General features: G+C 37.5%; 2 protein-coding genes across 2 annotated transcripts; both read right to left on the bottom strand.

Moving 5' to 3' along the window:
• Positions 1-2,060: 2,060 nt before the first annotated feature.
• LOC102498286 (olfactory receptor 10R2-like) lies at positions 2,061-7,813 on the bottom strand. The gene is given in 2 exon segments (XM_027775982.1): positions 2,061-3,084; positions 7,725-7,813. Coding segments are annotated over 2 exon segments (1,113 nt in total).
• An 8,607-nt stretch (positions 7,814-16,420) lies between these two features.
• LOC102497886 (olfactory receptor 10K1) lies at positions 16,421-17,362 on the bottom strand. The gene has a single exon (XM_006159078.1). The coding sequence runs from the start codon at positions 17,360-17,362 to the stop codon at positions 16,421-16,423; it is 942 nt and encodes a 313-aa protein (XP_006159140.1).
• Positions 17,363-23,022: the final 5,660 nt, after the last annotated feature.

The raw sequence follows: 23,022 nt of genomic DNA, 5'->3' as shown, positions 1-23,022 counted from the left end.
ACTGCAGGATAAATAAAATTCATTAAGGAGATCTAGAAGGTAGCAGCAGGTAAGTCATTTATTTTTTCTCCTATTATCGTCAATTCATAAAGCATGTAAAATCTGTCACATAAGGAAATAAATAATCTTTCAAGCAGGTAAGAAGAAACATTACAATAAAGTTATAAAGTAAAAAGGAAAAGTTAAAGAGGTAAAAAAAAATAGTGTTAAGTAATTTACTTGAGTTTAGCCAGGAACAAAGATGCATATGAATTGGGCTATACATACACTTTAGATACCTTGTAAACTCAACTTATAAGCAAGTTTTCCCCCGTCTATGCTCAGAAGGACAATTTTATATATTGAATACACTGTCTTTAACAAATTTTCAAATAATTAAGTGTTATATTATGTGACTTTGTGTGATTAAGGTGATTATTCATGGCCATAACACTGGTCAGGCCAATTATTAGACTCTTTATACAGACAGTAACTTTCTAATACTTACCAGTAAGCCCTATCGTGACACGTTATTCAGTACAAAAAATGGGCAGTACTAACAAATAAATTTAACAGGAAAAAAAATAAAGTTTTTCTATCTTAGTTTCAATTCAAGCACAAAAGTCGAAAATGTTGAAAATTAGGCCAGAATATAGCCTGGTGGTTAAGGCAGCTGGATCACACATGGCCAACTATGCAATTCAAGTTCTGGACCCATTGGCTTTGAAAAGACACCAGATATGTGTGCATATGTGCCCAAAATCCTGAGAGGAGAATGGAGAAGGAAATATGACTGAGGAGTCCTTTCTCACTTTACTCCTCTCTTTCTGTCTCTCTATGTCTACAGCAAGGATATTTGCCCACTGGCAAAATTAAAAAAAAAAAAAGTTGAGTATCAAATGGGGTAAATATATAGTCTTTAGAGGAAGCTATCAGATTTCTGAAGAGTAAGGAAATACTTCAAGACTTTGATATGTATCCCCTGAAGATAAAGAGACAGAGTAGACTGGCAACTGAGTCAGCCTGAGAAATCTGAATGTAAGATTCTGTGGCTATTGTCTTGAAATAAAGACCCTAGAGAGAGATGTCTGTACTTCAGCTGACTATGGATGGCAAGAAGCTCCCACTTTTTCTTGGAATTAAACATGAACCACTTCTAGAGGGCACGGTCATTCTGGAATGACTTAAGAGCATTGCTCAGGAATTCCAGAAGACATGTGATTGAGAGAAGTGATAAACTCTCACAATTAAGAGGAAAATTTAAATGCTATCAGCCAGAGAAAGTTTCCACCATATCAAAAAAAAAAAAAAAGTGGTGATGTGGGGGGGGTGAGTGAAGGGCAGTAGAAGTTCCTAGAAGATAATTATTGTAGCAACCACAAAAAGTCCCCTTATCAGAAAAACTCAATATGCAGTACCTTCGAATCCCTGAAGACATCATTGCCAGATCACATCAGGAGCAGACAAGTAAGAACTGTCCTCCACCTCCACCTCCCTCCCAATACAATTGTTGAGGGTCAGTGGGGGTGGTGAGTGAAGGGCAGTAGAAGTTCCTAGAAGATAATTATTGTAGCAACCACAAAAAGTCCCCTTATCAGAAAAACTCAATATGCAGTACCTTCGAATCCCTGAAGACATCATTGCCAGATCACATCAGGAGCAGACAAGTAAGAACTGTCCTCCACCTCCACCTCCCTCCCAATACAATTGTTGAGGGTCAGTCAAGGAAATAAGTAGAGAAGAGTTTGCTGACAGAGTAATATATCAGTCAGCCTCCATTTGTCCTGACTTAAAGAAGAGTATCACCAGGGAAGAAGAAATATTTTAGCTTTAAATAAAATTTAAAACGTAGTTATCACTGTGGACTGTTTTTTTAATTTAAGGAATTCTCTGAGATTTCACCTGAGAAGCTGAAAAACATTGTCCTGAGGATTGGATTTAAAAGGAGTGCAAGGAGAAAATCATATTTTATGACATGCATCTTTAAGTGTCTTATTATTTCAATGAATATGGCACAGATACAAAATGAATATGATAAAAGAGTGCATTATTTACTAAGGAATCGAAGATATAATAATATTTCAATGATATAGTTTTAGAGACCCTTTCTTGCCCAATGCTTTCCTGATAGCTAGTTGGACATCCTTGTTTCTGAGGCTGTACACCATGGGGTTTAGTAATGGAGTGACAATGGTGTACGTCACCGTCACTAGCCTGTCCTTGTTGGACACGTAGTTTGCTGTGGGCCTCAGGTAGATGAATGAAGCACAGCCATAGTGAACGATAACCACAGTGAGGTGAGAGGCACAAGTGGAAAAGGCTTTCCGTCTGCCCTCAGCTGAGGGAATCTTCAGGATCGTTCTCAGAATGCAGAGGTAAGAGACACAGATGAAGAAGAAAGGAACCACGAGTACCAAGATGCCACAAATGAATATGACAAGTTCATGAATATCTGTGTTGGTACAAGCCAGACGAATGACTGGTGAGATGTCACAGAAGTAGTGGTTGACCTTGTTGGCACTACAATAAGGGAGGCTGAAGACCAAACTTACTACTGTCAGCGAGGCCAAGAACCCTCCAATCCCACAGGCAGCTGCCAGTTTCCCACATACCTGCCATCGCATAAGGATGGGGTAATGCAGAGGGTGACAGATGGCGGCATAGCGGTCGTAACCCATCACACCCAACAACAGGCAGTTGGTAATAGCAAAGCCGAGAAAGAAGAACATTTGAAGGGCACAACAGGTAAAGGAGATGGACCTGGCCACAGAAAGTAGGTTGATGAGCATCTTGGGTAGGATGACAAAGGTGTAGAAGGTCTCAGATGTGGAAAGAATGCCAAGGAAAAAGTACATTGGTATGTGAAGGCTTTGATCCAAGCGGATGACACTTACAATAGTGACATTGCCACAGAGGATGACTAGATAGAGAAAGAGAAAAACCACAAAGAGGGCAAGCTGAATTTCACCAAGGCTTGAAAAACCCAGCAACAGGAACTCAGTGACCATGGTGAGGTTTCCTGACAAGACCTACGGAGAAAAGGGGAAGAAGTAAAACACGTTCAGGTACACGGATACAAGTGTCTGGAGTATGATTACATTGGACCTAAGAGTAATACAAAACAATTACTTTAAAATTTAACTAATTCTTAAGGACAGCAGGTGGCAATATCAATAAGGTGTTCAACTTTTGTATGGCTGCCCATGGTTCAAGTTGAGGACATGGTGGATTGAAAACCACTCCGGATGTGTGTGAATGCATGCCCAAAATCCCAGGAAGGGAATGGAGGAAAAAGGCTAGCGACATGGCCATCCCCTTGGGGAGTATTTTCTCACTTTCCCTCTCTCCAGCTCTCTCTGGTGAATGCGCACACACCCTATGGCAATAACCTTTAAAAAAAATAATAACTGATTTTTTCTGCAATCTCAATATTCCCATTTTTATGAAATCTAACATATTCTAAGATTCCAGGGAATAGAACATAGACATTTTGAGATGGATTCATTGCATTGCTTACTCCAACAGGCATTAAAAAATCGCAAATAGATATTAAGAAAACAGCCCTGCATCAGCCTGTGGCATGGTGGTTATGGCAGTTGGATTTCACCTGACTGACTGTGCAATTCAAGTCCTGGACTTTGTGGCTTTAGAAACACACAGGGCCTATTTACATGCATGCCCAGAATCCTGAAAGAGGAGGAGTTAGAGGGAGGTTCTTTCTTTGTTTCTGTCTCTCTCTCTGTCTTTCACACACACACACACACACACACACACACACACACACACACACACACACATTTTCTCATGCCTATCTCTCTCTAGTGAGTTCACATGCCATCTGGTACATTTAAGTGTATAGGCACAAAAATTAAAACTAAAAAATTTCATTTGCAATAGCATCAAAACAGATTAACAACAAATGTAACAGAAGACGTGTATGACATTTATACATAGAAAACTACTAACTATTGTTAGAAAGAAATAAAGAAGATTTGAATAAATGAAGAACATCCATGTTCATGACTTGGAAACCCCAATAAATGAAGAGGCATTTCTGACCAAATTAATTTATAGATTCAGCATAATTTTATTAAGTTCTAGCAGGCTTTTCTTGTAAATATTGATAAGCTAGTCATTTATATGAAAAGCAACCAGAATAGACAAATTGTCAAAATATGTGTATATATTAAAAATGGAGGACACATGCATTCTGATTTCAAGCTTACTCTAAAGTTACAGTAATCCTGATGGCCTAGCACTGGCAAAGAGTTGCACATAAGGTCAGTGAGATCCCAGAGACTGAACACTTCAGAAGGTGCATTGCTCTAGTTTGTGTTTAACCTTCATGTGACTGTATTGAAAAACATGTTTTATTTTTAAAGTTCTGCAAACTTAGTTGGACAGGTTAATTGTGTTTTTAAAACTTGATAAGCAGTTTTTGGAAGGGCAGTTCGGTTTGTTTCACACTGTAAAATATTGGGAAGGTCTATTTGGAAAGGCAGGACTTTTGGACTAAATTTCCTTGGGTAGTGTGGGGATTACTGATGAAAATGGGTTAAGTCTAGAAAAAGCACAATCTCAAAGACTAACTCAGGCAAAAAAAAAAAAAAAAAGGAAAGAAAAGACGGTACCACTATGAAAATGAAGAGGCATAACACAGATGGGAGATGTATATTCACAAAACATGTATCTAATAAGGGATTTGTAGCCAAAATATGTAAATAACTCTTACAATTGCATAATAAGATTAACACCTAGTTTAGGAAAAAAACTGGCAAATGATTTGGATACACTTTTCCGCTAAGTTATTTCAATGAATATGAAATATACACAAAGATGCCCAATATCACTATTCATTCTGGAAATACAAAATACAGCCACAATGAGATGACTGTTACATGCCCTCGAATGATTATAACTAAATAGACACTAAAAGGAATGATAAGGATGTAGAAAAGCAGAGACTCTCATGTATTGCTGGTGGAAATGTAAAATTATACAGCCTACAAAAAAAAAGACTAAAGACAAAAAATAAATCAGATACAACCTCAATGCAGAACTTAACTCTGTGCATTATATTACAAATGTTTTTAAGAAAATGATTCAGAAAGACAAAAACATAAAAAGAAGGAAAGATAACACCAAATGCACAAACCAAGCTAAAAACAAACAAACATGTCTTGTGATTTTGATAGTCACTATATAAAATAGAAGCCAGAAACATGAAGTGAAAAATAACCAAAATAAATATTTTTAACATTAACACCTGCTCTTCACAATGAAATTAATACCCTATGTCCCCAAGATATATAGGTACAACCTTCATAAGAAAGATACTATAAAAGATTTATAAGGAAAAACAGAGACACATAAATAATGGACAGCTTCAATACAGAACTTTGTTCAAAACAGATCAAGAAGAAAAATATAACTAAGGATGTAGGCGACCTACACCACAATATAAGTAAGATGAATCTTGTAGGCATTTATTCAGCGTTATCTGCTAATAAAACAGTATCACAGGGCCGACAGGTGGCATGGTATTTAAGGGTGCTGGACTCCCACATGGCCCACCGTGGTTCGAGTCCTGGACCTGGCAGCTTGCTTTCTCACTTTCCTTCTTGCTCCCTCTCTCTCTCTAGCTCTCACTCTCACTCTTGCTCTGTCCTTCTCTGGTCAAACTAAGATAAGTAAGTAAATAAATAAATGTAAATAAAATAATTCTAAGAAAAAGAATGTCACTGTCTTTTCAAGGCATATTTATGAATATTGGCTATTAAGTCACCAAAAAAACTTCAACCAATGTCATAAAGTGGAAAGGATACAAGCAATATCCTAACCCTAACGTATTAAACTATTAATGTATGATAAAATAAAAATGCTCTTCTACCTGGGGGTTTTAAAATACTATTGAACAGTCATTGGGTAAAGGGAAAATACAAACTAAAATGAAATAAGTCCTAGAAAATAATATTAATTACACTTCACAAAAAAACAAAAAAGGAAAAAGAAAAACCAGCTTACCTCTTAAACTCACATAATGTTCAAAAATTCTTGTAAATGTTAATAAAATGCAAACAATTAAAAGGATTTTTAAAAATGTATCACTGGGACCAGCATTAGTGTAATGTCTATATTGCTGGACTCCTATGTAATCCACCGCGGTTCGCGTCCCGGACCTGGTGGCTTAAAAACTCATGCCAGGTGCGTGTACGTATGTGCCCAAGATCCCGAGAGGAGAATGGAGGAGAAGGGATTGTGGCATGGCCATCCCCCCGGGGGATGATTTCTCACTTTCTGTCTCTCTGTCTCTCTCTGTCTGTCTGTTTGGCGAGCACACGCACCCTATAGCAAAAACCTCTCAAAAAAAAAAAAAAAAGTATCACTGATTAAAATTTTTAAAAATAGACTTAAACATATTGAAATATCATGAGTAGTAAATAACGATCTGACTTATATAAAATAAAATATCTGTTTGCAATAAATGTCAGTCAGAAATATTTAATGAGCAGCAAGCAACAAATGGAAAATTGCCAAAAATATTGTTAAAGTGTTAATATTAACAAAAATGTTTTACCTACTTAAGGAGAAAATAATATCAAGTGTAATGAAGATTACAAATATAAACATACAATTTATAAAATAGAAAAAGAATGCATCCAACATGCAAAAGTTTATTTCACTTTATTTAAAATATTTTTCAAATTAAAATTAAACTACAGGGGGCCGACAGCTAGTGTGGTGATTAAGGCACTGGACTCCCACATAGTTGACAGCAGTTTGAGTCCCAGACCTGATGGCTTGCTTTCTCACTTTCCCTTTAATCTGTCTGTCTCTCCCTGGTCAAATTAAATAAAAATAAGTAAAATTAAATAAAATAGTTTTTTTTTTAAAGATTAAACTATGAGATTATTTACATTCATTAAATTAGCAGTGGTGATGTGGGTTATATGACTAGCAACAAAATATTTACTAATAGTACTATAAATTGGTTATAATTCTATGCAAAGAAATTTAGTAATATGTGTCAAGATCCCTGAATATATTCATTCTTTTATTTCTAGCACTCTGTTTCTTAAAATTGACACACAGCAGATTTATGCATAAAAATGGGTATCACAGAAAGAAAAATGCGGAAGTCATAAAACAAGCTAGTAGGTTAGGTTTATAATAAAGATATCATAAAAGATTTCCAAACAGTATTGTGGAAGAGAGTATGAAATCTAGAAGATGCTAACTTGGATTTAGGTCTGACTTCTTCCATTGGCTAACTGCATGATCTTGAACAATTGATTTAACTTCTATCTTTTGCAGTTTTCTTGTCTAGAAGGGGCAGCTATGAATATTAAATATATTAGCATACCTAAGGTATAGAGAACAGTGCCTGCTCCCTGAGAAATATGTTCTTTATTATGATTATTCTTATTAGCCTTGTTCCTGCCTAGATAAATCTGCTTTTTGGAGATCAGGATTTTGAAACTTTATGATTATCCTGTGACTGAGATCAATGAGTCCATTTATTGGTCAACACCAGAAGTTTCAAAACCCAAATAGAGAGTAGGAGAAAGAAGCAGAGAAGAGAAGATTAGGGGGAAATAGAGTCTGAGTAGCCCTTATTTAAAGTGAATCCTTTGTTTCAATGTGATGCAAAAAGGCATAGTAGGTGGCAATTAAAACAAGTTGTTAACTTTGTTTTGCAGAGAGAGCTACAAAGATAGAACCCACAACTCCATGGCCTGACCAACTGATCCAACATCCTCTTTATTGGTAGATGAACTTCCTTTATATCTTCAGGCTCCCTGATTCCATGACTGATTCTTGGTGATTTTGTCATGACCGATTCTTCTCTAAAGGCAGAACAATGGAATCTGAAGACAATCAGTGTTTCTAAAAAGAAAAATAAATAGCCCATGATACTCTTTATTTTCTATATTTTTTGTCATTTCTCCCTCATACATGGACCTTGAAGAAGAAAATCAGAAAAAAAAAAAAACAAAATAATTCAAGGAGGGAAGATATATATAATATATAATATATATGTATTATATACATATACATACATAATATATATGTATTATATACATATACATACACATATGTATATAATACATATATGTGTATATACATATGTACATATATGAATATACATATGTGTGTATATGTATGTAATATACGTGTGTGTGTATGTATATATATATTTTTTTTCCCCCTTACTCCTGTTGATCTTGGAAAGGCAACTAGAGAAAATTACTTTTTGTTATTTGGGCAGCAACAATACAAGATCCTGAGAATGAAAAGCAGGACATTGTGAACACTAGAGCATCTTAGAGAAGATGGGAGAAGTCAGAGGAATAAGGAGCAAAGTGGGGACATTGAAGCAGTTCAACTGGGAAGAAGTGGCAATACCAGGGAGATTAACATTTATATTTAAGGGAATACCCTCTTACACAGAATCTGACAATGATCCCCACAACGTTTTACAAAATTTCAATTCCCTTAGAAGAAATGAAAGAAAGGCTGCTGATAATTTGGTTTCTTATGACATTCCAAAGTCATCCCTTCCAGGTACCAGATTTTATCTCAATGTTTTAAACATATGGAATTTCACGCAGTTCACTAAACATGAAGTGAACCAGGTTATACAACAACAATGTCCTGGCCTGTGCTTGGGTGGATCCTCCGATCTTTCAAATAATTTGTTCTGAAGCACTCTCTTAGTTTAAAAAATATTGGGTACATACTATGTCCCAGACCACTCTATTAGGTGTTGGATTATATCAATGAACAAAACAACGATCCCTGCCCTCTTGAAATATATATTCTAGAACCTCTTACAGTTTAGATAATTCTAGATAAGGATTTCTCTTGCCCGGTAAAATTTGAGCTTTTATGTTGTTGTTCATTTGACAAAAAATGTATGTGCCAGGTACCAGGTATTCATATACATTTCTCTAATCCCAGCAGCGTCATAGTTCCTAACAAATAGCACATATTCAAAATCTGAAAAAAATAAATGATTAATAGATTCGTACATAAGTAAATCATCACAACTATATTGCTCACAAAACTGATAAAGATATGTTCATTGATCAAGGAAGCTAGATAAAGATCTATGTTGTGATAAACGCACTAGAGATAGAGGAAAAAGCATGAATTCACATTCTTATTGCAACATGGTTTAGGTAAATAATTTAATCTTACTGAATCTTGGTTTTCTCACATTTGGGATAGTATAAAGATTAGTGGACAGCATAAGTGAAAAATGTAGTCCAGAATTACACATAAGAAACCCTACTTTGGTCCACACATGGTGACACAGAGGTAACACAGGATTCCATGGCACTGAAGCTACTTGGGATGGTCTTGGATTTGTGGCTCAAGCTCCCCTGTACACTTCTGGCATGCATACAAGTGCTTATGATCATCCTGGTTGGCTGAAGCTGGGTGTGGATTGTAACAGGAAGATCCTGTTCGAGGTGCCAGTATCTCTCTCTCTCTCTCTCTCTCTCTCTCTCCTCTCCTGTTCTTTCTCTTTGTTTTCTTCTCTCATAGAACAAAAGAAACAAAAATCTTTTTAAACAAAAACCCTAATTAAATACTTAGATATTTTCTTTGTTCCTTTCTTTTTCAGATTGATCCCAGAGATAGCTCCTGGGATCATTCTGTAATATCTTGAATGTTACGCCCTTTTCCTAACCTTAACACCTCAGTTTGGACACTGTCTTGTCTCCCCATTCAGCACTTTTCCTATCAATATGCTTCAATTCCTCACTATCATGTATTTGTCAACCTCAAGTGTAAGAAGATAGTAATGATTTCTGAACTGAAAAGACATAACTATCAGGACCAGCAGTTGGCATAATGGCTGTGTCGCTGGACTCCCATGTAGTCAACCGCTGTTCAAGTCCTGGACCCAGTAGCTGAGCGTGTGTCCTTATACAAGAGGAGAATGGAGGAGAAGGGATTGCAGCTTGGCCATCCTCCTTGGGGTGTGATTTCTCACTTTCTGTCTCTCTTTCTCTCTCTGTCTGGCAAGTGCACACGCCCTATGGCAAAAAAAAAACCTCTCCCCGAAAAAAGACATAACTATCACCTTCTAGATGGTATAAATGTGTCTTAAGATTTTAGATAATTTCTATTAAGCCATCTCTGAAATAAGGCCAAATACCCAGTAAGAAAGTATTGCATTCCCCAAAACATGAGTCCTAGGGACCAGAGGAATGCAGCTGTTCAATCTCCTAATCATGGCACAGGACCCTTAAGAAAATATCTAATTTGCCACTCCCAGTATATTACACATCTTCATATGGTTCTCTTAAAATTTTTCAAACCAGCAACAAGACACTTACCACCTCACTACCCAGAAGAGTGGCCATGTGCACCTGCTGTGTGGTCTCAGCTACAACCCTAATGAGTGTAATTAACAGGGCTTTTTTTTTCTATCAGTCAATGCCCTGGTAGGTAATTTTACTACTCAGAGCCCTAGAGAGCCATTACCACATTGCTTCTGATACACAATCTTCCTGCTCTCAATTAGCAACTATGATCCAAGGGGAAAATGGACCTCAAAGCTCTTTTGCCAAAGAGATAAGCCATAGTACTTAGGGAATGAGATTTACTATTTTTAATTTCCTAATGAGGTGACTCATTTACAAATATGGAAGCTGCTGGACATTGCTAACCAAAAAATACCTGATAACCTCCCCCCTTGGGGTTCCTCTTGTACTTTCAGTAATTTTTTTTTTAGAGGTTTTTGCCTTAAAGCGTATGTGCTTGCCAGAAAGAGAGAGAGAAACAGAGACAATGAGAAAGAAAGTGAGAAATCCCCCGCCCAAGGGGGTGATTTAATCCTTCGGTTGAAGGCAAGAATGTTTCGTGCTGTTCCACTTCTGAACTATACTCATGCCCTTTTCTGTTACTGGCATATAATAATTGCATATACTTGTGGGTTACAATGTGATTTTTCATTTGAAGAATATCATGTGTGTTGATTAAACTGGAGTGATTATCATATCCATCAACTTATCTATTTTTCATTATGTTAGGTTGAGAACACACAAAGTCCTTTTTTTATATATTGGGAGATACACAGTAAATTGTTCTTAACCATATTCATCTTATTATACTCTATGACAGAAGAAATTGTTCACCATATGGATCCATAATTCTATTTTCACTAATGATCATCCTTCTGTCCTTCTTTGCTCTATCCTTCCCATCCTCTAATAGTCATTCTTTGACTCAAAGCATAGGAAAAAATGCTCAGCATCAGTAATCATTACAGAAATGCAAATCAAAACCATAGCAAGATACCATTTCAGCCAGTTAGAAAGGCTATTATCAAAAAGACAAATAACAAATGCTGGCAAAAATGTGGAGATAAAAGAATGTAAATTTTATTGTCATTGTGGAAAAAAGCATGGAAATTTCTCAAGAAAACAAAAATAAAATTGCAATATGTTCCAGCAACTGATCCCACTACCAGGCATATATCTAAAGTAAAGAAACAGCATGCTGTAAAGCTTTCTGTTCTCCAATGTATATTACATTATTCACAATAGCTAAGACACAGACTCAGCCTAAGTGCCAATAACAGATGAATGGATAAAGAAAACAGGGTAGATATACACAATGGGATACTATTCAACCATAAAATAATAATGAAATCCTGTCATTTGAGATAAACAGGTGCAACTGAAGGTCATTACATTAAATGAAATAACACAGGTATGGGCTCTATTTTAAGGAGAAGGATAGAGTTTGAGAAATTCCACAGAAATGGATTGACAAGTGCCTATAGTGATAACAGAAAAGAGTGAAGATAGAAGTTGCAACCTAACATAGGAGTATTCACTTGCAGGCCTCAGAGAACCATTTGTATGTTGATTTATTCCAAAGAACATAATTACTTCCTACTTCCTCTCATGAACTGCGTTATATTAGAGCATTGTGGGCTAAAATAATTGATAGCGCCCCCCTTAAGAAATTTAACTCTACTGGAGGAGACAAAGAAAGCATTGACTACAGCATGCCATGATGGGGATATGAGAGAGATATGTGTGTGTCACTAGTAGAACATATAGAAAAAAAGCATAAACTAGATTACAGAGGTTAATAACGTCTTAAAGGAGATGATGTCTGACTGAAGTTTAAAATTTGAGAAGTATATAGACAAATATTAAGAAAGAATTAATTTCAGGAAAATACATGTAAAGATAAGGAAGCATGAAACAATGTGTTGTCATTTGCAACAGAAAGCATTTAAATAAGAATTTTAACTTGAACAATTAAAATTTACCTTCCAGTCTACTAGGAGCTATGGAAGGATTTATAACCTGAGCCATTTTCTGGTGAGATTTCCATTTTGGAAAGTTTTTGATGACAATGGTGACAATAAAAATCAACACAAGAAATATTCAGTATATGCTAGGTATGGTACTATGTTAAATACATATTATCTAATATAATCTGCACAACAAACTTCCCTGGCAGCAGGGTGAAGAATGAATTGGGGAGTGCCAGAGTTGAAGTTCTTGTAGTAATCCAAAGGAAATAAGATAATACATTGAGAATGGAGAAGGAATGCTATTGAGGAACTTTAAGCCAGTAAAATCTAAGGGGATTAGTGTCTGGTTTACTATGGGGTATGAGGAGAAAATGTTTTAAAAGTGATAAAGACGACTTCCAAGTTTGTAGATTGGCTATGTGGGGACAGAATTAACATTTACCAAGAGCATAAATGTGTCAGAGCAGGCTTGGCAGCAGAAAATGGCAGTGTGGACAATGCTTTCATAACACAAGTATTTCTGATATGTCAGATACTACACAAAAAAATTGAATTTACAAGGTTGTGTTTTATATATAAAGTCAAGACACCAAGAAAATCAAATTTATTTTAGAGAGATATAAGAAAAAGTAGTTAAGACCCAAAAGTACAGGCAACAAAAGCAAAACAGACAAATGGGATTTTATCAAACTAAAAAGCTAAGGAAACAACAGAGTGAACAGACAACCTATGTAATGGGAGAATATTTTTGCAAACCATACCTGTCTAATAAGGGGTAAATATCCAAAAAATAATGAACTCAAGTAATTCCATAGTAATAAAACAAATAACCTGATATTTTTTTAAATGAACAAAAAACATAAAAACTGGCCAGAAGATATATTTTTAAAATATTCAGCATATCTAATTCTCAGAGAAAGGCAAATTGAAGCCACAATAAACTATTACCTCCCACTTATTAGAATGGCTATTATGAAAAGCAAGAAAGACAGTAAGTATTGCTGAGGACATGGAAAAAAGTGAACCCCTAAGTCTTGCTTATGGAAATGTAAATTAGTACAACCATTATGGGAAAAAGTATAAAGGTTCCTCAAGAAATAAAAATAGAACTATTACGGGGACAGCAGGTGGCATGATGATTAAAGGCACTGCATTCCCACATGACCAACTTTGGTTCAAGTCCTAGATCCGGGGGCTCAGGCTTGCTTTCTTGCTTTCCTTTCTCTCTCCCTCTGTGTCTTTGTCAGGTCAAATTTAGAAATTAATAATAACAAATGGAATTAAGTAAATAAGTAATTATTTAAAAATAGAGATATTATGAGATCTAACAATCATACTATTGGGTATAAATTCAAAGAATATGAAATTAGTATATTGAAGAGATATCAGAATTCCCGCATTTATTTTAGCATAACTGGGATATGAAATCAACCTAAGAATCTACCAGTGCATGAAAAATATCAAGAAAACGTTGTATTTACATAAAAAAAATACTATTTGGTCATAAAAAATGAGAAATCTTGGGAACCAGCAGTTAGCGTAATGGCTATGTCGCTGGACTCCCACGTAGTGGACCACGGTTCAAGTCCTGGACCCGGTGGCTTAAAATCCACACCAGGCACGTGTGCGTGTGTGCCCAAGATCCCGAGAGGAGAATGGAGAAGAAGGGATTGTGGCATGGCCATCCCCTGGGGGGGGGTGATTTCTCACTTTCTGTCTCTCTGTTTATCTGGCGGGCGCACGCGCCCTATGGCGAAAAACCTCTCAAAAAAAAAAAAAAAAGAGAAATCCTGTCATTTGTCACAACACGAATACTATGTCGAGTAAAATAAATTAGGTACAAAAAGACAAGTACTGCATTATCTCATTGATATGTGGAATCTAAAAAGGTCAAACACATAAGAAGCAGAGAGTCAAATGGTAGTTACCAGAGAACTGAAGGAGGAAGAGGTCATTGAGGAGAATCTGGTAAATGGGTGCAAAATTTTAGTTAGAAAGGAGAAATAAAGTCAAAAGATCTGTTGTAGGTTATGTGACTATAGTTAGTAGTAATGTATAGTATAATTAAAAATTGTTGAGAGAAGATTTTAAGTGTTCTCACCACAAAAATGTATATGAGGTAATGCATATGATAATTACCTTTATTTAACCATTCTACAATTATATCAAAGCATCATGTTATACACCATAAGTATATACATATATACAATTTTTGTCAATTAGAAAAATAAATCTTTTAAAAAAGCAGTTATACTGGCCTTTGCAAACCTCTAATGGTCCAACCCTTTCTTACTTCATGGCTTTTGTACATGTTGCTCTTTCCATCTGAAAGAATCTCAAATGATCACCTCTACCTGGTGACTCCCAACTAACCTTCAGGTTATAGATTAAACATCAGTTTTTCTGAGAGACAAGTCCCATACCTTTTCATTTAAATTAGATTTCTTTTGGTATACCCTCCCCTAAGCCAGGCATGTTGTTTTTCCTTCAGAGAATACACTAAGACTAGTGGTAAAGTATTTGTTTCTCCATTTATCTGTTGACTAGAACTGTCTCAAATCATACAGTAGGTCTATGAGGGCAGAGACCACATGTATTCTATTCATTATTAATATCTACTAGCTAGAATAGTATCTGGCAAACATCAATGAATGACTAAATATTTATTGACATGATAAGAGATATAAATAGGCTGGGAACCAGCAGTTAGCGTAATGGCTATGTCACTGGACTCCCATGTAGTTGACCACGGTTCACGTCCTGGACCCGGTGGCTTAAAACTCATGCCGAGCACGTGTGCATGAGTGCCCAAGATCCCGAGAGGAGAATGGAGGAGAAGGGATTGCAGCGTGACCATCCCCCCAGGGGATGATTTCTCGCTTTCTGTCTCTAAGTCTCTCTCTGTCTGTCTGGCAAGCGCACGTGCCCTATAGTGAAAACTTCTCCAAAAAAAAAAAAAGAGAGAGAGAGAGAGAGAGATAAATAGGCCATGGGGGTTATGAGACCACAAAGACAGACCCTGATCTCATTGGCACAGAATAGCAGGCAGGAGAGTTTGCAGAAATAATGAGATAATTGAGACAGCCTTGAAAGATGAGACGACATATACAAGTAAATTAAAAAATAGGAGTTATTCCAAAGAGAAGAAGCAGCTCATAAGAATATATTGGGTCATCAGAAAAGTAATGGAAAACATAGAAAAAATACATCATAACTTTTCCAACAACCCAATGGAATCATGCCACTTCAGGGACAAGCAAGTAGTGGTTAGCTTCAGAGTGCACAAGTAGGCACATATAGAAAATGGATCATTAAAACTGTAGAAATAATAATGCTGGAGAGGTAAGCAGAAATTAGACGATATAGCCAGACTAAGGAAGGACACTCAGTTTCATCTTATATGGCAAGAAGAGTCATTGGGGGACTTTTCCTTAGACTTTCTGGCCATTATGTGATTCTACTTGTCTCTCTATTAATATCAACTCAATCCCCTTGCTTAGAATTACTTAAGATATTTCAGAATTTTCCAATGCTAGCAGCTTCCCTGAAAAGAATAAATGTGATATTCAGGGGGTGAATGTGGGGGCTGAGACAAGAAACTATGGGAGGGACATTCATATACAAAGGATGAAGACTCCATAAAGAAGTTCCAATTTCAAACAAAGGAAGTAAAGGCAAAGACATTTTAATATAGAAATCTAAGGAATAAATCAGAGGTCACAAAGGGCTACTCAGGTCTGTTGCAGAACAGGTGGGACCAATATTGTCCACTGTCCTTAGACACATAGAGGGAGAGATGCATGTTCTGCTGTTGGTCTTTGTAACTACACAGCTTGAGGACATCTTTGCTCTTCTCAGTGGTTCTTATCAGCTTTGATATATCTTTGCTCTCATATCAGTTTTTAAAAGACCAGGATTTATAGTGGTGAAATATCATTAATTTTATTTTGGAACTAAGAAACCTCTTACCATATTTACTTAGTCTTCAGAGAATATCACTGAGAGTAGAAAGCCAGAATGCCTTAATTTCTTTGAATGTCCTCCTCCTACTACGTATAATGTCTTCATGGTACTTTGCGGGTGTACAATCGAATGAGAAAATATGTGAAAGCACATATCTTGTCTGGCACACATTAATAATTAAAAATTGGCTTGTTAATGAACAGGATATGAAGTCTGGCCCATTACTCTTTGAAGGGCTGATTTGAATTCCTTATTTCTTAGACTATAAATCATTGGATTGAACAATGGGGTAAGGATGGTATAAGACACAGATATTAGGGTGTCCTGGCTTGATGAGTAGTTGGACTTGGGCCTTAAGTAGATGAAAGAGGCACAGCCATAGTGGACAGTCACCACGATGAGATGGGAGGCACAGGTGGAGAAAGCTTTGTATCTTCCAACAGTGGATGGGATTTTTAGGATGGCAGAGATGATGCGGACATAGGAGATTAGAATCAGTAACAGTGGAATAACCAAGACAAACACACCAAGCATAAATATGACCAACTGACTGAGGCGGGTGTGATGAGAAGCGAGTTTTAGGACAGGGGAGATGTCACAGAAGAAATGATGGAGCTCGTTGGAGGAGTGGAAGGGCAAGTGAAATACGAGGGAAGTTGTGACCAGGGAGACAGTAAAACCGCAAGTGCATGCAGCAGCCACGAGTCCTGTACATGCTCTGTGTCCCATGAGCACCGTGTAGCGCAGTGGGTTACAGATGGCCACGTAGCGGTCATAGCCCATGGCTGCCAGCAGGAAGGAGTGAGAACAGCCGAGGAAGAGGAAGGTGAACATCTGGATGGCACAGCCCAGGAAGGAGATGGTCTTCTTCTGAGACAGCAGGTCGACCAGCATCTTGGGGACAATGACGAAAGTGTAGCAGGTCTCAGAGCAGGACAAGACGGCAAGGAAGAAGTACATGGGAGTATGAAGGGCTCTGTCCAGCACGATGGTGGAAATGATGATGGCATTGGTGCCCAGAGTGAACAGATAGAGGAACAGGAAGACAGCAAAGAGCAGCCGCTGCAGCCCAGCCAGAGAGGAGAAGCCAAGGAAGACAAACTCTCTCACCACAGTCTCGTTGACCCACTCCATGGAGAGCACTTCTGTATAGGAGAGTCAGGGACAGAGGTAGAGGGTAGGATCCAGGAAGAGAGAACTGTCTGGGGCACTCTGCACAAAGCTTGCAGATGGCAGGCATTTCCAGATATTTAGTGGAATTTCTTCATTCACTCTTTAAAATGTTGGCTAAATAAAGAATAGAGCTAAATATGCAACAGAGTCTTTGACAACCAATTGGATGTACTCTTCAATGTAAAGAACGAGTTATCTTTGCAGCCAAGGATTAGAGAATTCTCTCATAGTTTTCCCTTTTACCTTAAATATGGATGATTTTGTTTTCTTGCTAACAAAAGCCCAAGGACATTAGCCTTCCAAAAGTCAAAAATGTTAACTTTGGGTATCTAAAGCTTACCAGAATGTTCAATGAAAAAATGAATACTGTGCAGATACAAGGATACACAATTTATCTGACCGTAAAATGAGAAGAGGAAGAATTAGATGCTCTCTGAGTAGCAGTGAGAGGAGATTTATGTTAATTGAGGACTTATTATATGCTAAGATAGATAGCGAAAATAGTATCTGAAATTAATTTTAAGATAAGATTGTTCAATCTCATGTCTGTACCCAAAATGATAAAACAAAACAATAAAAAAAAAAACCTGTAGCTTTACTCCTGACAGACTAACCAATCAGAAATACACTGGAAATTCCACAAGTTGGAATATTTAGTCAAGGATGGAACTAAAGTAATATTCACCTAAAGAAATTTTATTTTTTTGGAGAAGTTTTTGCTATAGGGCGCGTGTGCTCGCCAGAAAGACAGAGACAGAGAGACAGAAAGCAAGAAATCATCCCCCAGGGGGGATGACCATGCCGCAATCCCTTCTCACCCATTCTCCTCTTGGGACCTTGGGCATGCACGCACCAGGTCTGGGACTTGAACCGTGGTCGACTACATGGGAGTCCAGCAACATAGCCATTATGCCAACTGCTGGTACCCAAGAAATTTTTCATAAAAAAGAAAAGTCACCTGGATGGAAGAGAAAACTTGGTAACTTGGTGGCATTTTACACCATACGGCACTTTTCCATTCTATAGTACCCCAGAGATAAAAAGTTGTGCAACAGTGATAAAAATGGGACACTGGCAAGTTGCCAGGTTCCACCTCCCCATGGTAAACTGCAGTCTGTGTCTTTATTGTGTTTTCTTAGGTCAATAGAATTTCTTTTGCACATTCCACTACTAAAAACAGTTTGAAAACTGTTAGAATTAGTCTTAAAGTAATTTTAGGCTTGATTTTTTGCCTGGGTGTATTTTTAATTTAATAAATAGTGTTAGCTAGGGGCAAAAATCATCTAGCATGCATTGCCGGTGTCCAATATTTATTATATACTTCTGAGGCTTTTACATAATTTTATGTTGAAGAATTATTGGCATCTTCTAAAGAGGTTTTTGTTTTTGTTTTCGTTTTGGTTTTACGTTTGCATTTTTTAAATTCAATAGCAACTCTTTGCTTTTAACTTAAGTTAATGGGCTAGCAGGTGGTGTAGTGGTTAAGGTGCTGGATTCCCATGTGGGCAACTGCAGTTCCAGTCCCAGACCAGGTGGCTTGAAAATCATGCTGCGCTTGTGTGTGCGTGGGCCCCAAATCCAAAGAGGAGAATGAAGGAGAAGGGACTGCAGTGTGGCCATCCCTCCAGTGTTGATTTCTCAATTGCCCTATCTCTTTCTCTCTCTCTCTCTCTGGTGAGCAAATGTGCCCTATCGTTAAAATCTTAAAAAGAACAATAGAAGAATAAAGAACCTGAGTTAAGTCACTAGACATTTCTGAAACTCATTGCAGCTATTTTGAGAATTTAAAGGTAATATTTTTTCTTCCTTCCTTATTAGGAACTGGTCCTAAGCTTAATCAATATAATTTCATTTACTGAAATTAATGTTAGGATGCTCATAGTCTCTAATTTTAAAGCTGTTTAACACAAAAGGAATTTTTTTCTGTAATTATAAAAATACCGCTATTATATATATACACAAATACAGAGAAATTATCTACCAGATATATCTCCATTATGTGTGTGTGTGCTAGTTATATGTTTTCTACATCTATCAATGCAAAAGTTCATCTGCCTATTACCTTTTCCTGGACAAATGGATTTCTCTTTATTCAAAACTGAAGAATTATTGTTTTGCCTTGTTTCATCAGTTTCCAATGAGACTTTTATCTGGATCTCTTTTCAACTAATCCACCTCTAACCCCTGCTAGGCCCTCACTCCACTCAATATGAAGTACAGAGCAGAACACAGATGCTGAAATTCTCTGTTCTGAGGAGATGCCTCTAACTATCTCATAAGAAAGAAAATTAAATTTGGATAATCTGTCACTCAAGCCCATGTAGGTAACTGATTTCATGTTAAGTGAATTATAACATTTTATTAACATAACCCCATCACCTAAATAAATTGTGGTTGTTGTACTTGCCCTTTCCATAGATGATGGGGCCATGCAGGCAACACAAGCTGGTAAGGATGCTGCCTCCCATTCTAAGGCAAGGCCTGGACTGGGAAGAAACTGAGGCAAGGCCCAGTTTACGAGCTCTCCCTTGTGTCCTTGAACTGGCCGGTATTCAATTTCTCTGCCGTGAGTTTTACTGTTATTACGGTACCCTGCAAGGGTAAACCATCACCCCCAATCATTGCAATAAAGCCAATTAGTGATCTTATAGGAATGTGGTTCCCTAAGACTGACAGGAGGATCAGGAAGTTTAAGACTCCCCCACCTGTCTGTTTTTAAGCCAAAATTAACATATAGATTAAGTTAGTATAAACCAAATTAGCATTAGAAGTATATGTAGACTAAGTTAGTTTAAGGTTAGTTTTATGTAGATACCCCTTATTAAAGCTACAGGCTTAAGTTAACTCATGCTAGGCAAAGTCAGCACATTCACCACATAACAGAGACACAGAGATAAAACAAAAGAACTCACTAATTGACAAGACTCAACAAACAAAATGCAGGAACCCACAGATTTATTAAGGGAAAAAGCCTAACTGGGACAACAGAATAAACAAAACTGAGGGCTCCACAGAAAGATTAACCAATTTTAGCTGGGAGCTCTTATCTAAAGCAACAGGTAGCTTTCAACTACAAAGAGTTTCTCATCTATGTGCTGTTGACCATGAAAAACTGCTAAAACATCCTGTGTTGTCTCCTGAGCTACAAGATCATCTTCCTTTCCCATATAGATCATAGACTCACCCTCCATTGTTGTAATGTATAGATAGTCCATATATTAACTGTGTCTTTACTTAGCAAGACAAGATTTCCATCTAAGTCGTTGTAACCAGCAACGTTATCGCTCTGGCCTGGGACTAAAGTTATCAAACATCCTGCAAGCCCCCTCTTCAAAAGACTCTTCCCAGTAATCAAGATCTAAGTAGAAGATACAGCAGACAAATGGACTTTCTCATCCTGAGAACTGTGATTAATTTTACCTGAGCTAACAAGACAAACAGCATGTTTTATAATTATTGCTTCCATGCTTTGTATACCCTGTTCCTTAGAGTAAATCTTTTACTGCCCCTCACCCATTTACTTGCATGTATCACATTTTCAATAAAAAGGCACGATGATTCCTAGCAGTTGTCATTCCTCAGAGAGGTGTCCGGCATAGGACATGCATGAAAAGGCATCGAGGCCTCTGTCTTCTGTTCACCTTTGCCGCCTCCGTCAAGATAACCCACCCACGCCGAGGCTGGACCCCGGCACATAACGTATGAAGACCCAGCTCCGTGGTTCACCTGAGCAAGCAGCACCTATCTGCTCAAGATGGCACCCGGCCCCTGCACCATTTGTTATCATTGTACTAACACAGAACGATAGAAAAGCAGGAAATTTAAATACTCTTCTAGCAAAATACCTATGGACTATGAAACGAAGATAAAAGATTTTACTTTGGAGTTAGAAGATCTAGATTTTTAAACCCAGTTTTGTATCACTTGGATGTTCAGTCTCCTTATTTTAAAACTAAGGGGCAAGTGTGAGCAATCATTGAAATGAGCTGTTAGGGTCATGATACTAAAGTAGGGGCTCTGTGAACAGTGTCTTACAGAGGAGTTTGACTTCGAGTAGCATCTGAGGACTGTGACCATGGGAACTTCCAACTCAGAAAATCAAAGATTCTTTAGATAAATAATCTCAAAATCTCCTCAGTATAATATTCTAGAACAGATGGATAAAATTCAGGTTATTATCCTTGAAGACAAGACTCGTGTGTCATAGGTTTTTTAACTGTTCAGGTAATACACTTAGATTTTGTGTAATTTGGATTTACATAGACACCCAATACTTGAGGGTACTAGGTTTCTCACAAATGAGGCAATCTGCAGAGTTTTCATATGCAAAGCTTTTGAGAAATTCAAGTATTTCATCTTAGGGAAAGCATCTATCAATTAGCCATGAAAAATTATGTAGATAGCCTGAGACAGTAAAAAAGTGGAATTTTTATCTTCTTAGATACACGTGAAAATCTTTAATTTCTCCAAATTGTATTATGAAAATGGATCTTCAGTAATGGATATGTTATAGCTAAAAACATACATCCCTGAGTAGACAGCAGAAAGAGGAGTGGAATATATGTTTTGTTTAATCTATAGGTCACCCAATAAAAAAAATAAAAAAAAAAAAGAGGAGAAGAGAGGAGAGGCAAGAAATCTATCTTGGAGCAATAATAACACAGTATGGGGCCCAGCAAATGGTATCATGGTTACATCACTGGACTCCCAAGTAGTCGACCATGGTTCAAGTCCCAGACCCAGAGACGTAAAACTCATGCCAGGCACGTGTACATGTGTGCCCAAGACACCAAGAGGAGAATGGAGGAGAAGGCACTGCTGCATAGCCATCCCCCCAGGAGTGATTTATTGTTTTCTGTCTCTCTGTCTCTTTTTGTCTCTCCAGGGAGCTCACATGTCCTATAACAAAAATTTCTCTAAAAAATAAAAATAAAAAATTACACAGTAAGATCATCAAGAAAAATTCAGAGAATTATATGAACCATTAAGAATGAGCCTTAGTGTCTGAGGATAAAGTAGTCCCTGATTCTCTTTCTCAACCCTAGCACTTACCAGCAATGTCATTATCAATCTTCACGGACAGGGGAGGGGGACAGTCAGGTCCAGGCACCACAAAACCCCAGACTGTATTACTGTTCCCACTTCCCAGTAAGTATCTATGCTATTCTCCTCCTTCCAACTTAGAGAAAAGCAGCAATTCAGTATCCAGGGTCCTCTGATAAGTAGGATCTATGTCACAGATCAGATGAGGAAAGAACAGCAGAAGACAAGGAATGTACCCTGAGATGGGATTTCTCACCTAATCTAACCTCTTCCATCCATCAAGACCCTGTACTGTTATAGACTTTAGGAGTGCTGGTGACCTGCATGGAGCACGATTATTAGAAGCATGTAAAGCGATGACTGGACTCCGGAGGCTAGATCTACTGCCCCGGAGACATTGTCTTGGGGTTAATTAAAAGCCAAGCGTATTTTGGAAAAATAGTGTCACCAGTTTCTCAAAGGTGGCTTCAGTTGCAGAGTCTGGGGACTAGAAGCCACAAACAATTAGTCCATACATGCACTGGAAGCTGAGTCCACCTGTGTTGGATTCTGAAAGCAATCCTGCCACAATGAAGACT

Source organism: Tupaia chinensis, unplaced genomic scaffold (assembly GCF_000334495.1).
Source record: "Tupaia chinensis unplaced genomic scaffold, TupChi_1.0 Scaffold000623_1, whole genome shotgun sequence".
In the NCBI taxonomy this organism is placed as follows: Eukaryota; Metazoa; Chordata; class Mammalia; order Scandentia; family Tupaiidae; genus Tupaia; species Tupaia belangeri.
Note: the sequence above shows the minus strand (reverse complement) of the source record. Positions and strands in the feature narration are given on the sequence as shown.

Bases quoted from the DNA above. Each gene is read 5' to 3' on its own strand.
- LOC102497886 (XM_006159078.1), bottom strand. From the start codon at position 17,362: ATGGAGTGGGTCAACGAGACTGTGGTGAGAGAGTTTGTCTTCCTTGGC.